At 35.9% G+C, this 20,945-nt stretch overlaps 1 protein-coding gene across 1 annotated transcript; it reads left to right on the top strand.

Moving 5' to 3' along the window:
• Nucleotides 1-7,856: 7,856 nt before the first annotated feature.
• Nucleotides 7,857-20,126, top strand: LOC135683088 (sodium- and chloride-dependent GABA transporter 1). The gene is made up of 12 exons (XM_065198245.2): nt 7,857-8,230; nt 10,785-10,919; nt 11,455-11,773; nt 12,398-12,530; nt 12,922-13,056; nt 14,020-14,123; nt 14,877-15,001; nt 15,482-15,594; nt 16,014-16,145; nt 16,567-16,938; nt 17,559-17,647; nt 18,108-20,126. Exons 1-12 carry the CDS (start codon nt 8,035-8,037, stop codon nt 18,109-18,111), a joined length of 1,857 nt encoding a protein of 618 aa, XP_065054317.1. The 5' UTR covers nt 7,857-8,034; the 3' UTR covers nt 18,112-20,126.
• The last annotated feature ends 819 nt before the right edge of the window (nt 20,127-20,945 follow it).

Genomic DNA, 20,945 nt, shown 5'->3' with positions numbered 1-20,945 from the left:
CTCTCATGCTTTCCGAGGCTCCTTCATTGCTGTCCGTATCTTCAGTGGTCTCCTCGATGTTTAGTCGGACTTTCTTTATGTTTTAGGGCATCCTTGGAAAATTCACTGGCTTGGTTTTTTTTCATTCCCAGGAGCTTTTACTGTTTTTTTGGACTACATTCACATTTTAAGGGGGCTGTTTCATGTTTTCGAGGAAATTCGTTCATGTTTTTAAACGCCGTTACCATCTTCCCTGTTGACAGGTGAATTATGAAGAATCCATGAGAACTTGCGCAAAAAATTAACTACCTCAAACTGTTCATTCCCTATTTAGTTTTTTTTGCTATCACTAGTTTCTTACTACCCTTGCATGGCGTCTTATGAAAATTTGCTTTGTAGTGTAGTGTAGTTGAAAGAAATCCGAGATTTTTATGCTCAGGTTCACAACGAGGCGAAATCGTGAACGAGGCCACGTTAAAATGATTCTTTGATGAAGAGGGATGCTTCTCTATTTTATTATGCAATGTTTTTCCAACATGTTGTAGGACTTGTAGCTCCAGTTTATGGAAAATCCCTTCCAGGAGTCCTTAACAAGTATCATTTTTGTTGGCAACAACTCTTCAGATTCATTTCGACGCATCGAAAGAGGGTCAGAAGTGGTTTTAAAGGTGATCATTATAGTACTCTGAAAATTTCTCCTAAAGCAACTGCTTCGCAAATCAAAACAGCTTATTACAAACTATCGTTAATTTATCACCCAGATAGAAATAAAAATTCGTCTGAATCGCAAGAAAGATTCTCAGATATTTCAGAGGCGTATCAAGTGTTGTCAGATAAGGAAAGAAAACAAGCTTACGACAGGAGTTTAGCAACCCATGTTTTCGACCACGATGTCTTGGCAAGGCATAGAAAATCTAATCTTAAATACAAGGACAGCTATGATGAATGGACTAGAGCCCATTATGGAAATGCCTTCCAAAAAAGTCAGCAGCGTGCTCAGGAAAGGATTGAGTTTCTCCGTCAAGTTAACCAAATGAAAGAGAGAAAATTGCAAAATAGAAAGTTGCTTGTTACAATAACGTTTTTAGTTTCGTTTTCTCTATTTGTATTTAGTTTGAAAAATTAGAAATTTCATGTTTTTACTTATATACAAATGGTTTTACCAGCAAATCAGAGCTGTTTTACCATACCATGGTCTCTAGTGTGGGGGCCTTTTTTAGTGGATGCAAACCTTGCAAAGCAGCCATAAGCCACAATCTGCAATTAAAAGCGTAAAGATGCTGTGGTGATGGCAAAATGTACCATGGCACAAAAAGATAATTGCTTGCATATTAGTTAATGGTGAACATTGCCTAAAGTAACTGTATGACAAATTCTATTCAGGCCTGTAGCCAAGGGGTGGCATAGGGTTGCAATGCCAGCCCTGGAGCAAGAGAATACCAGCTGTTTTCCACCCCGATAATTTTGTCTGTAAATTTTCCAATGGTGGTTTTGGTGGATTTTATTGGATTGCCATCACAATTAGAGTCATGTTAATACTGACAGAAGGAAAATGGTTTTTTTGTAGCTCTTGTTGTCTATATTACCCATATATTATGTTTATTGGGGTCTCGTATTATCTCTTAAGGTGGTGCCTGGTACTAAAAAACTTTTGTTGCTAAGCAAAGCTTCCTAAAATGTCTGCCTGCAACAGGTTTGGGGATTTGCCACCCCTACTCCACAGGCCTGGCTACAGGCTTGGTTTTATTGGTTTTCACACTGATTCACAGAACTAGCTTTTGTGTTGGTCCAAACCTTCATTTTTTAATTTCTTGGAAATGCCATAAACAGTTGCCAACCTATAACGAAAGATGCAAGTTGCTTCTTATGCGGAAGGCGCAATCTGCAGAAAACCTATTGCCAAATCCTTAGACCACATATATAGAAATAGGTTCAGGCTGTGAAGCTGGAAAACTATAATAGCTGGAAAACTATAATAGGCCCCTATAGTATTAATGCAGGATTATTGGTCATATCCATTTGAATTGTGATATAAGTCCACAGGAATATTGTCATAGGTTAACAAGATTTAAAAAGCTTAAATCTTCTACTTTTTTTGCTGGGGTACACCACAACCAGGCAAACACTAGATTCTAGATATGTGCCTAAAAATAGGAAATATTTAGAAATGATGGACATTCAAAGCAAGATTTGTACATAATACACTATTATAAAACTCCTTGAACCTATTGGCTCCAGCTGTCAAATCCTCAATGATCATGCAATGTTTTATTATAAACACTTTTGAAATTTGAAGGCTCTATGAAAAATATCTGTTCTAACCCCTATTTACTTCAAACTATTTACCAAATTTTCAAATATTATAACAAGCTTTTCTTTTCTATAGAACTATAACCCTGGTCCCTATTATCCCAGTCCTATTCCACTACTCAGTGTAATTATCAACAAAATATTGTAGTTAATTTTACAGGGAAGTGATTCACCTTCCTTTCAAAGACAAGGTTTTGGAAAAATACAATTTTTAAATTTCCATTACCTTGGGTGTGTACCTATATTTATGAATAGCTTGATAATATTTTACAATATAAAATATTACACAAATTTGTGTGTGTTTTTTGTGATATTATGAGATTTTTCTGTATTGCTTCCATTGTAAGTTTCATTTAAAACATCTGAAAAAACCAAATATTTTTATTGCTTTTGTGATATTTTTGTTGCATATAATAGTTTGAACTATTGACCACAGGTCATATTCAAAATAAATCATAAATACTTTTGGTATATTTATATTCTTTTTATTTTGTAAGTCAATTGTGCTAAAGAATGGTGTTCAAATTTTGGATTTTGTTGCAAAGAAAAATAAAAGAATGTGAAAGATTTCAGGGGCTAAAACTCAAATAATATTAGCCTTAGTTCTAGAAAGAATTAATTTCTAGATACTAAGAGTGTAAAAAGTAACAGTTCTGATAACATTGAATGAATGCAATCACAGTGGATTACAACATTTCATAATCTTGAATTTCAAGGACATCCTAGAAAATACAAGAAACAACAAGCATTGAATAAGATTTTGAAGCAATGCACACATTCGGTTTTGATTTTGTTGGAGATTAGTTGTCAATGATCATTTGTTAATAATTAGTGACAAATTGAAATTTAGAAGTGAGTATTCTTTGTAAATGCTTTCTGCGAAGTAGTCTAAAAAAGTAGAAGGCATGGTTTCCTTGATAGCTGCCTTTTAGAACTGTTGTTGTTTTGCTTGGCCGTAAATTTACCATTGTGATTGTTTACTCTTCTGTCCTGAATAGACAAGGGGTCTGGAATAAAGGGGCTGGGTGGGAAATTTCCATAAAATAACTAATGGGTTGCATATAAAATATAAAATAACAGTAGAATATAAAATGGACGCTCAGTAGCATAGCAAGGCAGAAGCAAAAAGGGGCACACCCCCCCCCCCCAGGGAAAAAAATTAAAAAAGGGCATTTCTGACGTTCAAAGGGTATGGACTACATAATTTTTTCGAAACCACTTTGTTTGTTAAATGCCTCTTGAAGTTAAGATGCATTTGGATGTTATTTTAACTAATCAGTGCTTGTCAAAAATCCAGAATGCTAGAGTCGCTTTTTCAAAACTCCAAAAAAATAAGCTAGCCACGCATTTTCAGACAAATTTTCTTTCCAAACATATCTAATAAAGGAATACATTTTTGTCATTGATGATTTTGTGTACACAAATTTGGATATTGGCCTTCTGAACTAGCTTATAGAAGACCATGTTTCCCTACACAGGAAAGACGATGGGGAAAGTGGTAAGAGAATGGTTTCAAACAGCAAATGACTTCATTAACATTTTTATGAAGATCCTTTCCGATGAATTATGAAGATCCTTTAGCTCGATTTTCAATGAAAAAACTTTAAAAATGGAGATTGTAGTTGTCAATGTTGTACAAAGAAAGTTTGACCTTGGATAAAAGGGTACTTTTTCGGAGATATAAATTCCTTATTTAAGAACTTGAACTTGAAGGCATTTGACACAGGTATAGGTGGCTTACAGCACCCCGATCACCAGCGGTTGAACAATCAAATTGCGCACAGAGAAAGACATGTGAAAAGTTTCCGCCTTTCTGAGGCTAAATGCTAAAAGCAGCGCACAGTGGTTTCCCGCGAGCAGTTCCCACTTCCTTTCATGCGCGCATGCGCAAGTTATTTTTGGACTCGCTGTACTTATGTATGTTAAAAGCCTTTAAACGCGCTTTGCTTACTGCTGTGCACGGAAATCTCTAAAGGACAAGAATTTAAATGAATTAAGCAAAGATCCAAATGTCGCATCTTCAAACAAGCAGTAGATTTTTAAAACAAAGCGCACTAAGTCACCCGATACAAATCTGGCCCAGTCTTGCATCGTTGTCTGCGCGGTATATACCTTGCGCAAGATCGGGTCAGTTCTGCGCGTGCCCTCCTTATACCCCTTTCCCTCTTGTCTGCCTACAAATTCTGTTAAGGAAAGAACGATGATTTACCATGCAAAAATTACGCATTGCTTTCCCCCATTCTTTCTTTTTGTGGAATACTAAACCGGGCCAAAAAGCCATTTCTTTCTCTTACCCTCTGGCACAAGCACAGGCTACCTCACTGAAGAATCGTAAGGTATGACCCAAAGAATGATTTTTGAAGTGAAGAAAGTACAAAGAACCAAAGAATACTCTTGATTGATTGACCCGGATCACAAGTTCAGCAGAACATGGTCCCTACCACATTGGGTCCTTCTCCCTCGTAGCATCATGGGATAGAATGTTTGGCAAAGGTCAAGTTCTTGGGAAAATTACATTATCACGTGGTTACTGGTTACATTTTTCGACCTTCGGATTATTGCATCCGCAGATTGTATTACCCTTTGTATTACCTCAGGCAAGTGGCGTAGCTTGATCTACCTGACTAGAGTTTTGAGGTCTGAAGGGTGATTAATAGTAAGTGATACCAACGAAGACATAACTGAAGGAAAATGTACGCGGTCTTTCACCTTTCGAAAGACGATTTTAGCGACAAAATAAGAATTTTGTTGACTAATTAAAACTTCAACGAATAACTCAAGACGTCAGAAGGGGGTGTCACTTGACTCCAAACCAATCTTCTCAATCAACTTCATATTGGGTACTAACCTTGACCATCAAAACGTATTTCCTATGTGAAACGGGCTCAAATATTTACCTTATATGTATATGTTTTATTTTACTGTGATTGTATTAGATTTATAACTGTATTATTCCTTATATTTAAATACATGTCATATCCCAGGGGGCAGTCATCATATATTGCTCCTTCTGGGTTCCGTACTTGTAATGCAGTTTAGAAGTTTGTACGTATTGTTTTTTTGTATTGTATTGTACTGAATATAATTTGTGGCAATTTTTGATTAACTTAGAATTGAAATCTCAGACATTTTAAGAGGGTTTTTAAGGCTGGCCCCTGAGTTTAGTTTAGTTTATTAAAAAGGAGTAAAGACAACTAGCCCCTGTGATAATTTGCCAAAGTCGCCCCGCTTGCCTCTATCATTTCTACTATGGAAAATATTTCAGGAATAAGGGGAAAGGAGTTGCATAGGCACGAATGCACTAAGATGGAACTCTGGTGTGAAGAAATACTCAGAGCACGATATCTTGGCTCAGGCCGATCAGGTCGGGTTGGCGGTTGGTGCGTCAGTATAGTCGCAAAAATGTATTTATCTATCTTGAAGAGCCATTGTCCCTAATTTAGTGCCATAATATTTTTCGAAGATAAGGACAGAGTTGCTTTATTTAAAAATGGGCCTTTTTCTACCTTGTAAAGTCACCACATAAACCCCATTTCGCTTCAAATATATTTTTCATTTTTTTCAATTTTTTCAATCGTACAGTAGAAAGTTCTTAAAATATAGTGAAGGACAATAATCATGAATGCCAAGGATTATAATTTGATTTTGAAAAAAGATTATTATTGTGCAGGATGAGAATTAATTATCTATCAATGTGTAAACCTTTCTGACTTCTGTACTAATCGAATGGGGAATTAAATTAAATGATTCAGCTCTTGACGAGTTGATCAATCAGGTCTCGGTGTTTCCACGTGTCAGTGACTTAGTATCAATTTTCTATGTAATTTCCTGTGGGTACACCCAGTGAACCGAAACTGAAGCAATCTCTCTTATCAATCTTTTTAACCGATTGTTATGCATTGACGTAAGAGAATCTCTTGAGAGTAAAATAAAATAAAACGTTATCAAGATGCGCTTCGAACTTCCAAAAAGTTGACGCAAAAGCTTCCTTAAAGGAGCTGTGTCACAAGGGATAACCCGCGTGGCAAGACACCAGTTTGCCAAAGTTGTTTGGGTGAAACAACCTGCGTTCAACAGGGAAACCAGTTTGGAATAAAACATTTTTTGTATCCGTGCTCATTGTGCAAACCTTTTGCATTTTTGGATGTTTTATAAAAGGAAACGAATAATAAAGGTTCTTTCTTCAGTCTTATCACAAAATTTCTTTGGATAATGGATGGCGATACATTAAAACAAAGGCCACTTCTACGGCTAGGATACCGCCACTTGCTGGCAGCTGTTTATAGAAATTGGCCGAAAAGACACCAAAAACCCACCTTACCGATGAATATTATGAACGAAAAACGAAAAACGTAAAACATTATTAAAGTTTGCTGGACAAATTTTGACCATCATTTTGTTGTAGAATGTCTAATTTCATCTAAACAGTTTTTTGGCGGTACAGAACTTGAAAATGGCTTTGAAAAAAGCAAACATTTTACAACATATTAACTAAAAGCTCTTTCGTCTGACACTCCTCAAAGCATAAAACGTCAGAATGAAGGTCCGAAAGAACACGATGAAAAACAGTTAGTACAAAAAAGAGTGTATTGCAAATGACTTGCTATAAGAAGCAAGCTAGCGACTATAAGAAATGACTGCAAGAAATAACTGCAAGTATTTTTCTGAGTTGCATATAAAGCTTATCTCAAGTGTGTTGTCGCAAAAATTTTCTGCTCGCTCCGCTCGCAGGGGCATCGTCTTTCCCTTTTGCCCCAGAGCCTCTGAAATCTCCGCAGCTTTCCAGCCATATTTGCCCTTTAATTCTTATAAAATTCTATAGATTAGAGGAAATTTTATAAGCTTAATTCTCAAAAGAAACTTAAGTTAATTTTTGCATCCTCTAAATTGCTTTTCGCAAAAAGGTGCTCATGGATTCACCCAAAAACGCAAACTCCAGGAATATTAGTTTCCGCAAACTTAATTTCCTTATACTTTCATGCCATCATTTGCTCTTACTTGTTATCATTAAGTGTGTATATGATCATTTTTTTCATTGTTAATGAATTTTCTATGTAGAAATGGTCGGTCAAACAAGAAAAGTTGGTCATTTTTTTGCACGCCCCCCCCCCCAAACAAAATTGTCTAGGCACACCACTGCGAGTAAGGTGAGAAACGGGATTATTTGAAATGTTGTCGTGGGGTGCGATCAGGGGTGCAGTGGGAATAATTTTTAGAAGGAAAAAATAATCTTTCTGCAATTTATGATCAAGTAGCCAAAATTTCCGGAACAACCAAATAATGTCAAAAAACCGCATTTTCCCGAAAAACAGTCGTGCACCTGCAGAATGGACAAATCGTTTTGTTTGATTGAGAAACAGCTGACTTTGTGTGATGGACATGGCAGGTATGCCAACAATCTCTTGACAATGTGCTTTTGACATGTGAATGACACCTTTTACTAGTAAATTCGGTGGTACATTATGTTGACGTATCCTTCCACACACTAGCAATGCGTCACGACATTCCAGCTTTATCGATGATTTGATTGGATGGCGCCGTAGCGGAACATGCTCATAGTGACGTCATTTAAGGATATAAGATGATGGCTGATGTCTAGTGTAAACAAACTGAGGGTTCGGGAAAGTCACTGCGTGTTGATGTTGGCACCACTTCTCGCAGCTTGATTTCTCGCAGCATACTTTAGGCCGCTGTCCGATAAATTTATTTAGTTTTCAATCGAGAAGTTACCACAAAGCTGTGAATATGGAGGAGAAGATTGAATTAAACGACCGCGGTAGTGTTGCGGTAATGAATGAGAAAGGTGTAAAGAAAGAAGAAGATATCGAGGAGAGAGAGCAGTGGGGACGCAAACTTGACTTTATGCTCTCTTGCATTGGCTATGCTGTTGGTCTCGGAAATGTATGGAGGTTTCCGTATCTTGCTTACGAGAACGGAGGAGGTGAGTTATTTGGCGTTATTCCCGGTTCGCATATTTCTTTAAAGTTTTTATAGCGTGCTTTTGTTTATATTGAGAAAATTTTGCCCACGCTTCCGATGTGTCAGTCTAATTATCCGATTCAAAAATTATGAATGGAATTGCTTTGACTTTAGATCCGTTGGTTGAATGAAAGACTGAATGAAAAAGTTTCTTCTTTTTTCGGTTAGATTTGAGCTTTCTGTTTATAATAATGTAAGTATAAAGGTACATTCGATACGTTCATCCTCAGAAACCAAATATGTTTCTAGGGAAAAAGTACTGTCATTTCCATCGGCATGAGGACAAGAACTTGACATAATTTCGGTGGTAAAAACATGCAACATCTCGTGTCATGCCAGTTCTTGCGTACATAGAACTGGATTCTGACAAGGAAACACCTAGAGAATACCTATGCTTTTCCCATTTCGTTTTCCTTTAATTATACCATTCAAATTATAACATCATCAAGATCTTGATACCATCTAAAGCAACAATTCATATTCAAGAAGCAAATAGTGTTTTATTATTCCACTTGTTTGTATAAATTCGATAAATGTCATTTCTATCGAGCTGACAACCAGTCCAACGAAGGGTAAACAGAGCAGTTAACATCAACAAAATGAATGAATGAGCTCTTTACAACTGCTGGCATTTTTATTTGCAAATAAATAAGCGGTTAAGCAAGATACTTGTTGATGTACCAAAAAAGTTGTTGAATTTTTACCAAAGGTTTTTGACACCAAAAAGTCACGAAGAAATGGGTTGACCCTCGATCTGAAGGAGAGAGAGGGCGAAGGGCATTTAGGCACGTGTAAAGCTAAGGACAGTCTTGGGTTCAGTTTTAAGTGGTTCCACCAGTCTGGCACATCGATCGGACACTGGCACAATGTCCTTCCGCTTTAAGGCCATTGAAACGAAAGACAAGGATGCTACAAACATGGTTAATGTTTGCATTTCTATTTATTTTCGTTAATAGTTGCTGGCACCGGCAAAACACGACATTTTATCTAGAACCACAAAAACATTGCCATGATTCATAAATTCACGGTATTTTCTTTCAAAGAAATTTATCCCATATTTTCACATCTTTCACATATTTTCACAAATTTATCCCATATTTGCATTCGTTGATATGTTCATAATATTAAGGATGTAGCAAGGGCGATAAGATCTAGCATTCGGAGCTTTAGGCTACTGAGCCGAACGGACAAACTGAACCAGAATTAGGCCCACCTTCGGTGCAAAGACTAGCGGCTCTAAAATTTCTTCTTTGATGTATTAAACCTAAGTCTAGAGTATGCTAGTGTATGCAGCGTAAGCCGATTCAAAGGTCCCCGGTGTTGATCCATGGGTTATTTGATGTTACTTAAACGATAGTTGGATCATTGTATGGATAATCCGTTGATCCTTGTCATCTCTCATTCTGGGTTCGGTGCTTCCGAAGTTTTACCTCCGCTTTCAAGATGAAAGGCAAAACAAGCTATAACTTTTTTCAAAAGAGTTATTCAAAGTCAATCTGAATATATGCCAACTATTGCTGTGTTAGAACACGTGGGGAAAAACCCGCATGAATACTCAAAATCACTACGTCCTCAAAATCACTACGGAGCCATTTTCCAGTTATCGCTAACCACATGGAGAGGGTATTGTTCTGATGCCCCAGCTTTCAAAGCAAGGAATTGAATAATTTAAGGGAAACGACTTTCTGCTGAATATTTGAGTTGACTCCTGCTAAATTCATTCTTTACACAATTCATTCAATATTGATTTGACAGCGGTGTTGCTGTGGGGTGCCAGTCATCGCAGTTTGATTGGACTCGGGCCTGGCTTTGTGTACTACCGATGTTATCTTGAAAAAAAACAAAATTTGAAAGCAGTTTCTTTTTGAATACTGCATGTCTCTTGCCTTTGTTTTTGGAAATCAGCTGTAAACAGGCCACTGGAGTGACTTGTGCAGGTAGAATGTTATTGTTCCCAAGATGGGGTCCAAAAATGCAACAAAACTTGTTTTTACTGGCTATAAAACTTTCAAATAGTATTTTCGAAATTGCAGGGGCCTTTGGATATTCTTGTCATGAATTTCCTGGATAAAAACTATTTTATCCTTGGTAACATTCTAAGTTCAGAAGAGTAGTATAAATTTGCAAAAGCTTTCAATGTTAATCCCTGAAGGCAGAGCAACCACCATGGTCCCAAACCAATGCTTATAGAAGTAAGGGGCTGGGTACCTTGCATTCAAAACTCTAATCTTCTAAAGTAGTGGGCTTATTTAACACCAAAAACTAATCTGAAAAATAATTAATAGCTAAGAAGTTATTGTGTGGAACTATTTGATACTACATATAGTTGCTCAAAAAAATGCAGAAAGGTTGTTATAAATAGGCAGATTTTTTTTCAAACTGATTGTATAAAAAGGATGGCATATTCAAGAGGGGTCTTTATACAACTATTATCAAAAACACTGTTAATGTCTGTTACTATATATATATATACTAAATTTCCTATTTATTCTAATGTACAAAACTTATTCTTTCAGGTGCCTTCCTTCTTCCATACATACTCTTTCTTTTCTTATGTGGCATGCCACTGTTCTTTATGGAGCTTTCAGTGGGACAGTACTTGCAACTTGGTCCTATCAGTTGCTGGAAAGCAATTTGTCCTGCATTTTCAGGTATTGTTGAAGTTTATATTTCCAATCTTTGAAGTTAGTTTAATATTATGATATACATAATTCGGTTTTCTTCATTCATTGCGATTTTGAAAAGGAGTAACCTCTCATTAAGTCATGTATTTGTGCATATTGCGAAGCCAATTTCAAGCAGGGGCAGACACTTGGTGGAATATTAGGGGGGCAAGCCTATGTTTAAATAAGGTGACATCATATTTTCACATTGTTTTAGAGCAAAAACTTTGTCCTCCAAAGTAGTAGGGGGCAACAGCCCCCCCCCCCTTGCCCCAGGTGTCCACCACTGTTTTCAAGGCAGCGAAACTTTATGAATTTCAGAGCAAGGATGACATTAACAAACATGTTTAGTTCTTGGATAGATTTCTTTAATTTTGACTATTCCATGTTGAAAATATAAACAAATCTAAACCATTTCAGTTCTGAACAGAGCCCTTATCAGTCACCATATTAAAGCAAAAACATGTCTCATGATGCCTAACTTGTTTCATTGAACACATTTGTAAAACTTTTGAATTCACAGGTATTGGTTATGCAATGTTGGTTGTCTCCCTTCTTGTTGGTATCTACTACAATGTCATCATTGCATGGTGTCTCTACTACCTGTTTGAGTCATTTCGTTCTGATGTCCCTTGGAGACATTGTAACAACAAATGGAACACCCCAAGATGTGTTGAAGGGGCATATAAAACCCATCCAACAAATGGTGTCCTAAATATGACCGGTAACATTACTTGTGACATCAACTACCAGGCTCAGTATCTTGCAAATGGCTCGTTCGCAAGTTGCAAATACCTCTATGAGTCAGCTACCAGGGTTTCCCCAAGCTCAGAGTACTGGGAGTGAGTACTTTACCCTTTTAGTCACTATATTCAATCCTTATTAAAAACACGCTTATTTAATGGCAATCTTTCCTCACTACTTTAGTCATTTTTATGATTGTTTGCCTTTATTTCAGCACTGATCTTTGATGCATAGATCCATCTCTATTAAATGCAAAAGCACCCTTGATTTCTACATTCAGCACCAGATGTGAAGCATCCAAATCCATAAGATGTGAAGAAAATATTTTCCTGATCTTAAAAAAGAAAAGTGTGTTTTTAGATCCAAAATAAGAATGAAACTATCAGGCACTTTGCTTAGTCATCATAAGAAAATGCCATCTTTCCAAGAAATTCGAATTTTATGCTTTGCATATGTTATGCCTTGAGTGAGAGGGCTGAGACCCATAATGAAAAGAAATCCAAAAGTGCCTTTTCTAGATTTGTAATGATTCTCTCCCTAATGCTAATGCTAGCATTACTTTTCATACTGCTCTTAATATCATTTTAAACATGTGATCTAAATGCCAATCAAACAGTTCAATGTCGTGGCTCAGCATCATACTTTGAATCTAAGATCAGTTTGTCTTTCTACGTCTGTGGAAAAAATATACTGTTATTGATAGTGTTTGTTTTTCGTAACAGACGTTATGTCCTTGAGTTAACTGATGATATTGGAAATACTGGTGGCATAAAATGGGAGCTTGCATTGACCCTTTTAGCAGCATGGGTTATTGTCTACTTTTGCATGTGGAAAGGTGTTAAATCATCAGGAAAGGTGAGTCAGAGTTTTATTTTTCAGTTAAAACTTAAGGTATTTCAGACATAGATTAGCAATGCTTCCCTGAAAACAGAAATTAGTTCTGTGTGCTTTTTCCAGAGACAAAAGCATTCCGGTTGAAGTCATATTCTTCTAAGGATAAGGGGGATAGGGATCATGTAGGGGCTCCGAGGTCGGTTTTAGGTATGCCAAATAATAACATGTTTTGAGATCTCTTGATGTTAGATTTTGCACCATATCTCACTCACTTGCAAATGTTATGAAAGTTTCAAATCTGATAGCTCAAAATAGACCAATATGTTTGTTGTCTAGATATATATGTTATATATATACTATTCAGAAATTTATTTTAATAATTTATATATTACTTCCTATTTTTCTGTTTTAGGTTGTCTATTTCACTGCAACATTTCCCTATGTGGTCCTGTTTGCACTTTTTATAAGAGGTGTAACTCTAGAAGGAGCAGGTGATGGAATCAAATTCTACCTAAACCCAGACTTTGAGAAGCTGAAAGACCCAGAGGTACTAAACAAATTACATTTTGTTTTTCTCCTGACCTTTGTTTCTGGGCTTTTGCCAGAAAAGATGAAAATTAACCAATTCTTTATGAGAATTGGTTAATTTTCATCTAAAAACCTATTTATTTTCAACATTTTTATATATTTTGAGAAAAAAACTGTAGAGAACAAAGTTTTGTTTGTTTGATTTTCTTAAAATGATGATCTTATCTTGTGTGTCATATTAATCAAATTGACAAAGCTTCACAACTAGAGGCTCTTTGTTTGTTATTTTGGCATAGGATGAACCTTGTGAACCAGGAAGACAAGTTAAATGTTGTATGGAACATGTTTTTTCATAATAGAAATAGGTGGCAATGTGGTTCTGCATTAACAGTATGTACAAAGAAGCAAAGGGTGTCAAACTTAAATGTTCAGTTTCAGTTTGAAAGCAGTTGAATATTCAAAAGTACCCTTTAGGTGATTTCTATAGAAATTAGTTGCTCAACGGTCTGCATGGGATGTTGCCTAACACGAAAACTTGGTCCATATGTTTATGATAGTCAATGACATGTTGCCACCTTTAGTAACTTCTCCTAGAAAGATTCCCAAGATTTTTAAGATTCCAAAGATCTCAACAAAAATCATTAGTTGTCAATGCAACTACATTTGATGTTTATCAAAAAGCATAACCATAAGAATGATGCTTAAAAGACATAAATTTGATATTGTTACACACATTTTTAAGCACATGCTGATCATCAGACAACTTTATACTTTTGTTTGCTAAATCTAACAAAGTGTTAAGTAACAATCTATACAAGTTAAGCACTACTTTTATCAATGTGGTACTTAACTGATATCTTCAAACAAGAATTAGTTAACAGCAATTCATACTAGTTTTGCAAATCTTAATTTACTAGCCTAATTTGAATCTTACCATTTCATCACAACTTGATTGATTGATTGAAATGTTGACTTTTTCCAGGTATGGGTTAAAGCAGCTACACAGATATTTTATTCGCTGGGAGTTGGTTTTGGCTCTCTCGTTGCCATGGGCAGTTATAACAAGTTCAACAACAATTGTCTCAGGTATGTTCCAAACTACTTTGCGGCCCATATTTCCAAAGCTATATGTCTCCACAAATTGCAATGACCATTTCAATTCAAATTGGTTAGACTAATCAAAGGGCGTTTGTTCTGTTAATCAAAACACTTTTTCTTAGGGATTTCTTACACACAAACATCCAACAAAGCTTGTTATTTCTGAATGGGTGACTGACTGGAAATAGTGCCTTAAAAGAATTTTCCTTGTTTTGTTGGGGGAAAATTTTCCTAAGAGAAGCACTGATCTATATTATTGGCTAATTGGGAGAAAGATATAAACATGACCACATTTTTTAATCAAATTCCACCATCACATTTACAAGGTTCATTGCAGCATATTGCTTTTTGTCTATGTTGTACATACTAGAAAGAATCTGTACACATATTGAATCTTATTAATCCAAGGAAATATCTGTACTAGACATCTAACAACAAAATTGATTCAAATATTTAAAATTGGATTAATATTCTAAATATTGTTTGATTTTGTATTGTCTTGGCTGGTTCATGGCAATTAAATGAAATAGAATCCAGAGATTAAGTTTTAGTCTACCCGCTTGTCAACAGATATTTCCTGCATTTTCCTTATTTTCTTTGCTCTCTGCATAGCTTTCTGTTGAAAATGATTATATTTCCATGGTGTAAGCCTTTGTTGTTATGTTTATTTTGTATTTTAATCAAATTAACAATTTTATTTTAAAATGAAAAACATTCAATGGTAAAAATATACATTTTCAGGGATGCTGTCACCGTTTCACTCATTAATTGTGGCACAAGTGTGTTTGCTGGCTTTGTCATTTTCAGTGTCATTGGAGCTATGTCTCATCAGCTGCAAGTACCAATTGAGAAAGTTGCTTCATCAGGTTAGGAGCTTTATAGTAACTAAGAAATGAGTTTAACTTCAGGATAACAGATGAAGATCAGCTCAACTTACAGAAAAACTCAATAGCAATTTTTTAGCAATCATACAGAAACATTTTGAATATAAGAATAAGAATGTTGAATTACTATCCTATTTTGCCTTTTTAAAGGCACAAGAGTTGAGACACTTTTAGCAATTTTGAGGCAACTTGGATTTCCTATAATAGGAGATTTTTCCTGCTTGTTATTCCATAAAATGGCATCCTGTCATTTTATGTGATATAGACCAGGTCTAGAAAGGACCTTATATAAAAGATATCCCATTTATGATAATCTCAAAATAAAGGCTTGATATTTGAAGAACTCACCGTAAACTGGTTTAAAAAAATATCAATTTGTATAATGCCTACAGTTTTGTGCAGTTCCCTATTCAAAGAGAAATAAATATATCATTGAAGTTAATGTTTATTTTATTGTCATAGGTCCAGGTTTGGCATTTGTTGCATACCCAGAAGGCATTGCACAGATGCCTGTCTCCCCATTATGGGCAATATTGTTCTTCCTGATGTTGCTGACATTGGGTCTGGATAGTGAGGTAAGTTTTATTCACCTTCACTTTCGTTTTTGCGATGACTGTGTTTCCTTTTGATTTTGTGAAGTACCATTAATTTCTTCACCTTGTCCAAGGGTGGACAATTCAGTCTGCCGTGCACCCGGAACAACCAATTTCTAACTGCGAGATACCCCTTGTCACTAGACTGGGTAAAAGCCTGGTGACCACATTTTTACTTGAATTGTCCACCCCTGTCACCAGTGTACCTTTTCAGGAGACCATGGGCCACATGCAGGAGACCACAGAATGAACTCCTGGTCTTCCTCCAAGAGAGTACATTTTCACTAGAATTGTCAACCCATGCTGTCATTACATATTTCATAGTTTCTTCTCCTCTTTATGGAAACCAAGAGACTCTTCCTGATAATAAAGATTTAGTAATCCAAATTATTCTTTTTCAGTTTGCTATGATTGAATGTGTTGTCACTGGTATATCAGATGAATACCCAAGACTTCTAAGAAAATACAAAGAGATCTTTATCCTTATAACTTCCATTGTGTGCTACTTAATTGGGCTATCCAATGTAACCAGGGTATGTGCACCTTCATTTTACAACTTCTTGATTTACTAAATTTATTTCGGCTCCTTTAGGTTTTTCATTTCTTTATATATGTTCAGCTAAAGTAAGAGACATGAAAAATTGTGCAAAATCTGTTCTTATTTCATGGATTTTCAATTTCTATACAATTCCACCATATTGTGTTCACAATTTAGTTAGTTATTAAAAAAGCAAGGCATTTTATAGCAGAGCTTCAAATCCAGAGTGGCAGAGCTTCAAATTCTGATAATTTTCAATACCAAGGCACTGAGAAGTTAGTTTATAACAGTATTGCTTGTGTATGTTTATGTATATATCTTTTCAACTGTTATCAGTTGGAAATTGTTTGTTTAGAAACTTCTAAGTTTTGGAGTTTTGCTCTGATGTTTACACTAAGTTTTTAATCTTTCCACAGGCTGGAGCTTATGTATTGAATTTATTTGACTGGCAGTCAGGTGGTGTTTCGCTTCTGTTCTTGGCACTTTTTGAATCAATCTGCATTGGATGGTTCTATGGCTCAGAGCGTTTACGTCACAATGTCTTCACTATGACAAACAAAAAGCCAGGCCTTTGGTGGTCGTTATGCTGGAAATATTTCTGTCCTATCATCATTGGGTCAATTTTTGTTTTCAGTCTTGTCAAATGGCAAGGCGTTTCATACAATACAACATATAAATACCCAGCTTGGGCAGAAATTCTTGGCTGGTTTTTAGCTGTGGCATCAATGATCTGCATACCCCTTGGATTCATAGCTGCACTTTTGGGTGGCAAAGGACCATTACAAGAGGTCAGTGTGCTTTGATTCAGTCCAATTTCATTGCCATTTTTGTCACTTTCTATACCATCACCATCATTTTGTTTATTATCACAGAGTGGCAATTTCGGATGAAATCACATAATTTTTTCTCTTTTTCTTTGGATATATGTAGCAATAACATCCTCTTGATAGCTCTTATTCACAGATATAGTTTTTAGTGGATCAAGTTCTGAGTCAAGTTTTTTAGGGTTATAGCTACATTCAATGGAGTTCTTTTTGCCTAAAACAAAGGAAAATCAATGTTATCAAATCATTGAATCATAGGCACTAATGATTTGTTCCTTTAGTCAAAACTGGACTTTGAACTTCGTCAGCTAAGAAAATTTTTGATGTGCAAAATCCACTAGATCAGTTACAAGCTGCCAGAGACATGGCCCCACGAGTACATGATTTTCCCCCATGAGATCACTGTAAATGGTCTCTTGTCCTAAAACGTACCAAAAAATAATTTGTTGGTAAACTCCAAATCTTGCATGCAGCATGTCTCATGAAATCTTGTATTGCACCAACTAGGTGATATGTAGTTTTCCTGATTGAGGTTTGAAGATTCTCTGAAATGAGCTCACGTTTCTTTGTATTATAATCCCTAGCGCCTATTTAAAATCTGCAAGCCAAACGAAGTTGTCATGAGGGAAATCGAAGTCAGAGAGAACTTGCCACAAGACCTTCCATGCCTGGTGTAAGTAATCCTGGGTTTCTTTCTATACTCTTATTTATGTACCCGACGATTTACATTTTGAAAATGACAAAGCCTAACCTAAATACGGTTTGGAAGAGACAGGCAAAAAATGAATTTAGATTATAATCAATTTAGATGTGAATAGTTTAATGTAGAGGATAGATCTTGAGAACTGCCAGTTCAGATTATCACCAAATTTCGCCAACTTTTTCTTTACAACAAGAAAATGATAAATTGCCATCTTTCCAACGCTACTTTTCCGAAGTTAGCATTATAAATTAGGCAATTTCCCAAATTGATAAATTCCCCAAATTGCTGGTGTACATACATGTATATAAATATAATATTATTTGAAGGGAAATCTGCTTATTTAACTATCAATTAAAAGTGAACTGTATTTTGGCGATTTCGCACGTTATTTTGGAAAATGGTGCTAATTAAATTTAATTTTTTCTTTTAGGTAAACATAATCTATAATAATTTCTGTATATTTGGTGTGATTCTAATAAATTCGAGTGGAAAAATGGGCTGCCCGGAATTATGGCAGTTGGAATATGCGTTGTCGCTTGGAACAGCACATTACAACACACGATTTTCGATGCTGTTAAAGTTCCCTGCTCACAAACATGCAGCTACATGCCCAGCAAATGATACGCAGTGACAATTGGCCCTGAAGAGATGAGGGAATCCGGACGAAAGCCGGATTCGGAAAACTTTGTTGCAAAGAGAGCAGAGAAGGAAGTGTTTATTTAAATTTATGCAAGCTCGTCTGAGCAGTTGCTCTACTGAACAGAGGGTGGTTATGGGAAAGGGGGGTTGGAGTGTCATTCTCGTTGACGATATACCGTTAGGGTTATACATAGCCTCGTATACTCGGGAATGACTACCTCCTTGTACACCCCTCCGGTCCAACCCCAAACAGACCTGCTTTTTCATTAAAGTGTTCTGTGCCAGATGTTAGTAATAATTTTTCTGAAAAAGTTTGCACGTCGCAATTTGTTTGCCCACTATCCTGTATCACAGATAAATTTTCCATAGGAAGTTTAAAATTAAGCCTTAAATTCAGATCAGAGTTTAAAGTATATGGATTTATTTTTCTCCAAAAATTCTTGTTTTTGATATCCCCTGAAGAGAAAATTGCTAAATTTTAGGCCGTCTTCTTTAGGAAGCTATGTAAATTTTTATTTCCGATTCCCGACGTGCAAAGTGAAGTCTGTAAATCTGAATACAGATTCCGTTTGACGCTGTTTACAGTCGTCCAGAACTCCATATCTGCTGTAAGAAAGATTACTCTACACGTTCTTTGTTGCTTCTATAACAGAGCTTTGGACCAAACTATGAAAATCATCGCTTTGATGTTACCAGTCTGAAAATAGCAATCCTACTTGTTCCCGCTTTCCTGTGATGTATTTGTCGGTAGTATTGGTTGGTTAATATTGACATGATCAATAATCTGCCATTCTTGATCGATCGATAGGCCATTGCGGCCTCAAAGGGTCCAGGGCAAACATTCTGCAGCTGAAAGAGTTTTTTTATAATAGTTTATACAAAGTTCGTGATTCTTTGCTGGAGAAGTTTTAGTATGTTTTCAAAAGAAGTCGTAGTGTGCTTTTTGATATGTACAAAAAGATAAATTTCGCAAACCTGGTTACACGTGAAAGTGTATCAACTGTTACCAACGGAGTACCGAGATAGTGACGTCACAATAGTCGATATTTAGAATTTTTCAATTTTGACCATATATCCCAAAAGAGCATTACAAAATATCACCAATATGAAAAATAAGCTGAATGTGTTACAAATGGGCTGAGATATAGCCACATGAGCACAAGCTCTTTCTCTATTAAACACCTCTGATTTGGCCTTGGTTCAAATTTTATGAACCAAGCTACCTTCCTCTAAGATAAGTGCTCCTTTGCTTCTCCGCATGATTTTTAATTTCCCTGCTCGAAATTTTGTGGCGCTGGCGCCCAGGGTAGAACCAAGCCAGAATAACAACAATCCATTGACAAACATGAAATCTTTCATTAACCATATCTCACCCAATTTTAAGATATCCACTCAATTTTGCCGATTGAGAGGTATTTTTTGCCTTTCTTTCAGATTATGGTGTAGAGAATAAACAATTCTAAAAATAGATTTTTGATGACGTCACACCGGAACTCTATAGAGAAATTTTCCAGTTAGGATACTTCGCACATGAACACTTCATTTTCGATAAATTGTATTTTATAATGGGTTTGTTTATTTTATTAGAAGCAGATTTGTTTATGTATCAAGATACTATTTAATAATACATTAAAGTATTTGGGCTGTTTATTTTGTTAATGCTTTCTAGCGTTTTAGACAATGAATGTATCATATTGTAACATTTGTAATTTAAACGTGATTTTTCAAATTAAGAATAATTTATATGCATCTTTATGATTAAAAAAAATTGCCTGCTTATATTTAGCAAATTGTCAGAATAAAACAAAATTACTTGTTTCTCTTTTGTGTGACTTTTTCCTACAAAAAGAGAACTTGGCCAGTGCATGAAGGCCAGGCAAATAAAGTTAAAAAAATTTCCAAGGATTTAAGGTTGGCAAAATAAGAAAACGTTCTTTTTTGTTTCAAACGTCCTTAACGAAACTTTAGCAGCACAGAAAAACAAATATTGTATGTTTTAAAAACATTGATCCGGAGTGGCAATTGCTAACATTTAAAGGGATGTTTCACTTTTCCCAAACAGCCCACTTAATTTTTCTTACAGTGTTTTTCTAAAGAGTTTAAGGGATTATTTTCTAAAAAACAAAAGGAGTTTTCGCAAATGCGTTGTGGGTCGATTTGCACACTCCCTCCCCTGTTTAAAATTGATAGCAAGAGAGGACAGCCTGAGTAAAATGATTCAAGATGCTCCGGTGTTATAACAGGATGACGATGTCAGTGGGATTTTGTTTCCTGAATCGCAGTTAAAAAAAACGATAAAAACAATTTTTCAACAAACTAAGAAGTTTCTCAATTTCTGATAACATGCAACCTGGACTTCTCTTTAGAATATGAGACTCGTTATTTTTGTTGATCTCCGCAGAGTCAGGGAAACATCACGGCCCAGCGGGCACTGGCGTAAGGAAGGTTGTTGAAAAAAGATCTAGATAAAAAATGTTGTTGGAGCATAAAAATGAAAAGTCAAATGATATTAGTAAACCTATGTTTTTTATATGCCCTCCCTATTTATATAAAGTGAGTCTGGTACCCAGGATAACCCTCCCCCCCCCCCCACTAGTCAAGCAAAATCTATCGAATAAAGAGCGCACAT

This window comes from Rhopilema esculentum, chromosome 7 (genome assembly GCF_057945365.1).
Source record: "Rhopilema esculentum isolate cy_ngs chromosome 7, ASM5794536v1, whole genome shotgun sequence".
Classification (NCBI taxonomy): Eukaryota; Metazoa; Cnidaria; class Scyphozoa; order Rhizostomeae; family Rhizostomatidae; genus Rhopilema; species Rhopilema esculentum.
The sequence above is the reverse complement of the archived record's forward strand: the minus strand, read 5'-3'. Positions and strand labels throughout refer to the sequence as shown.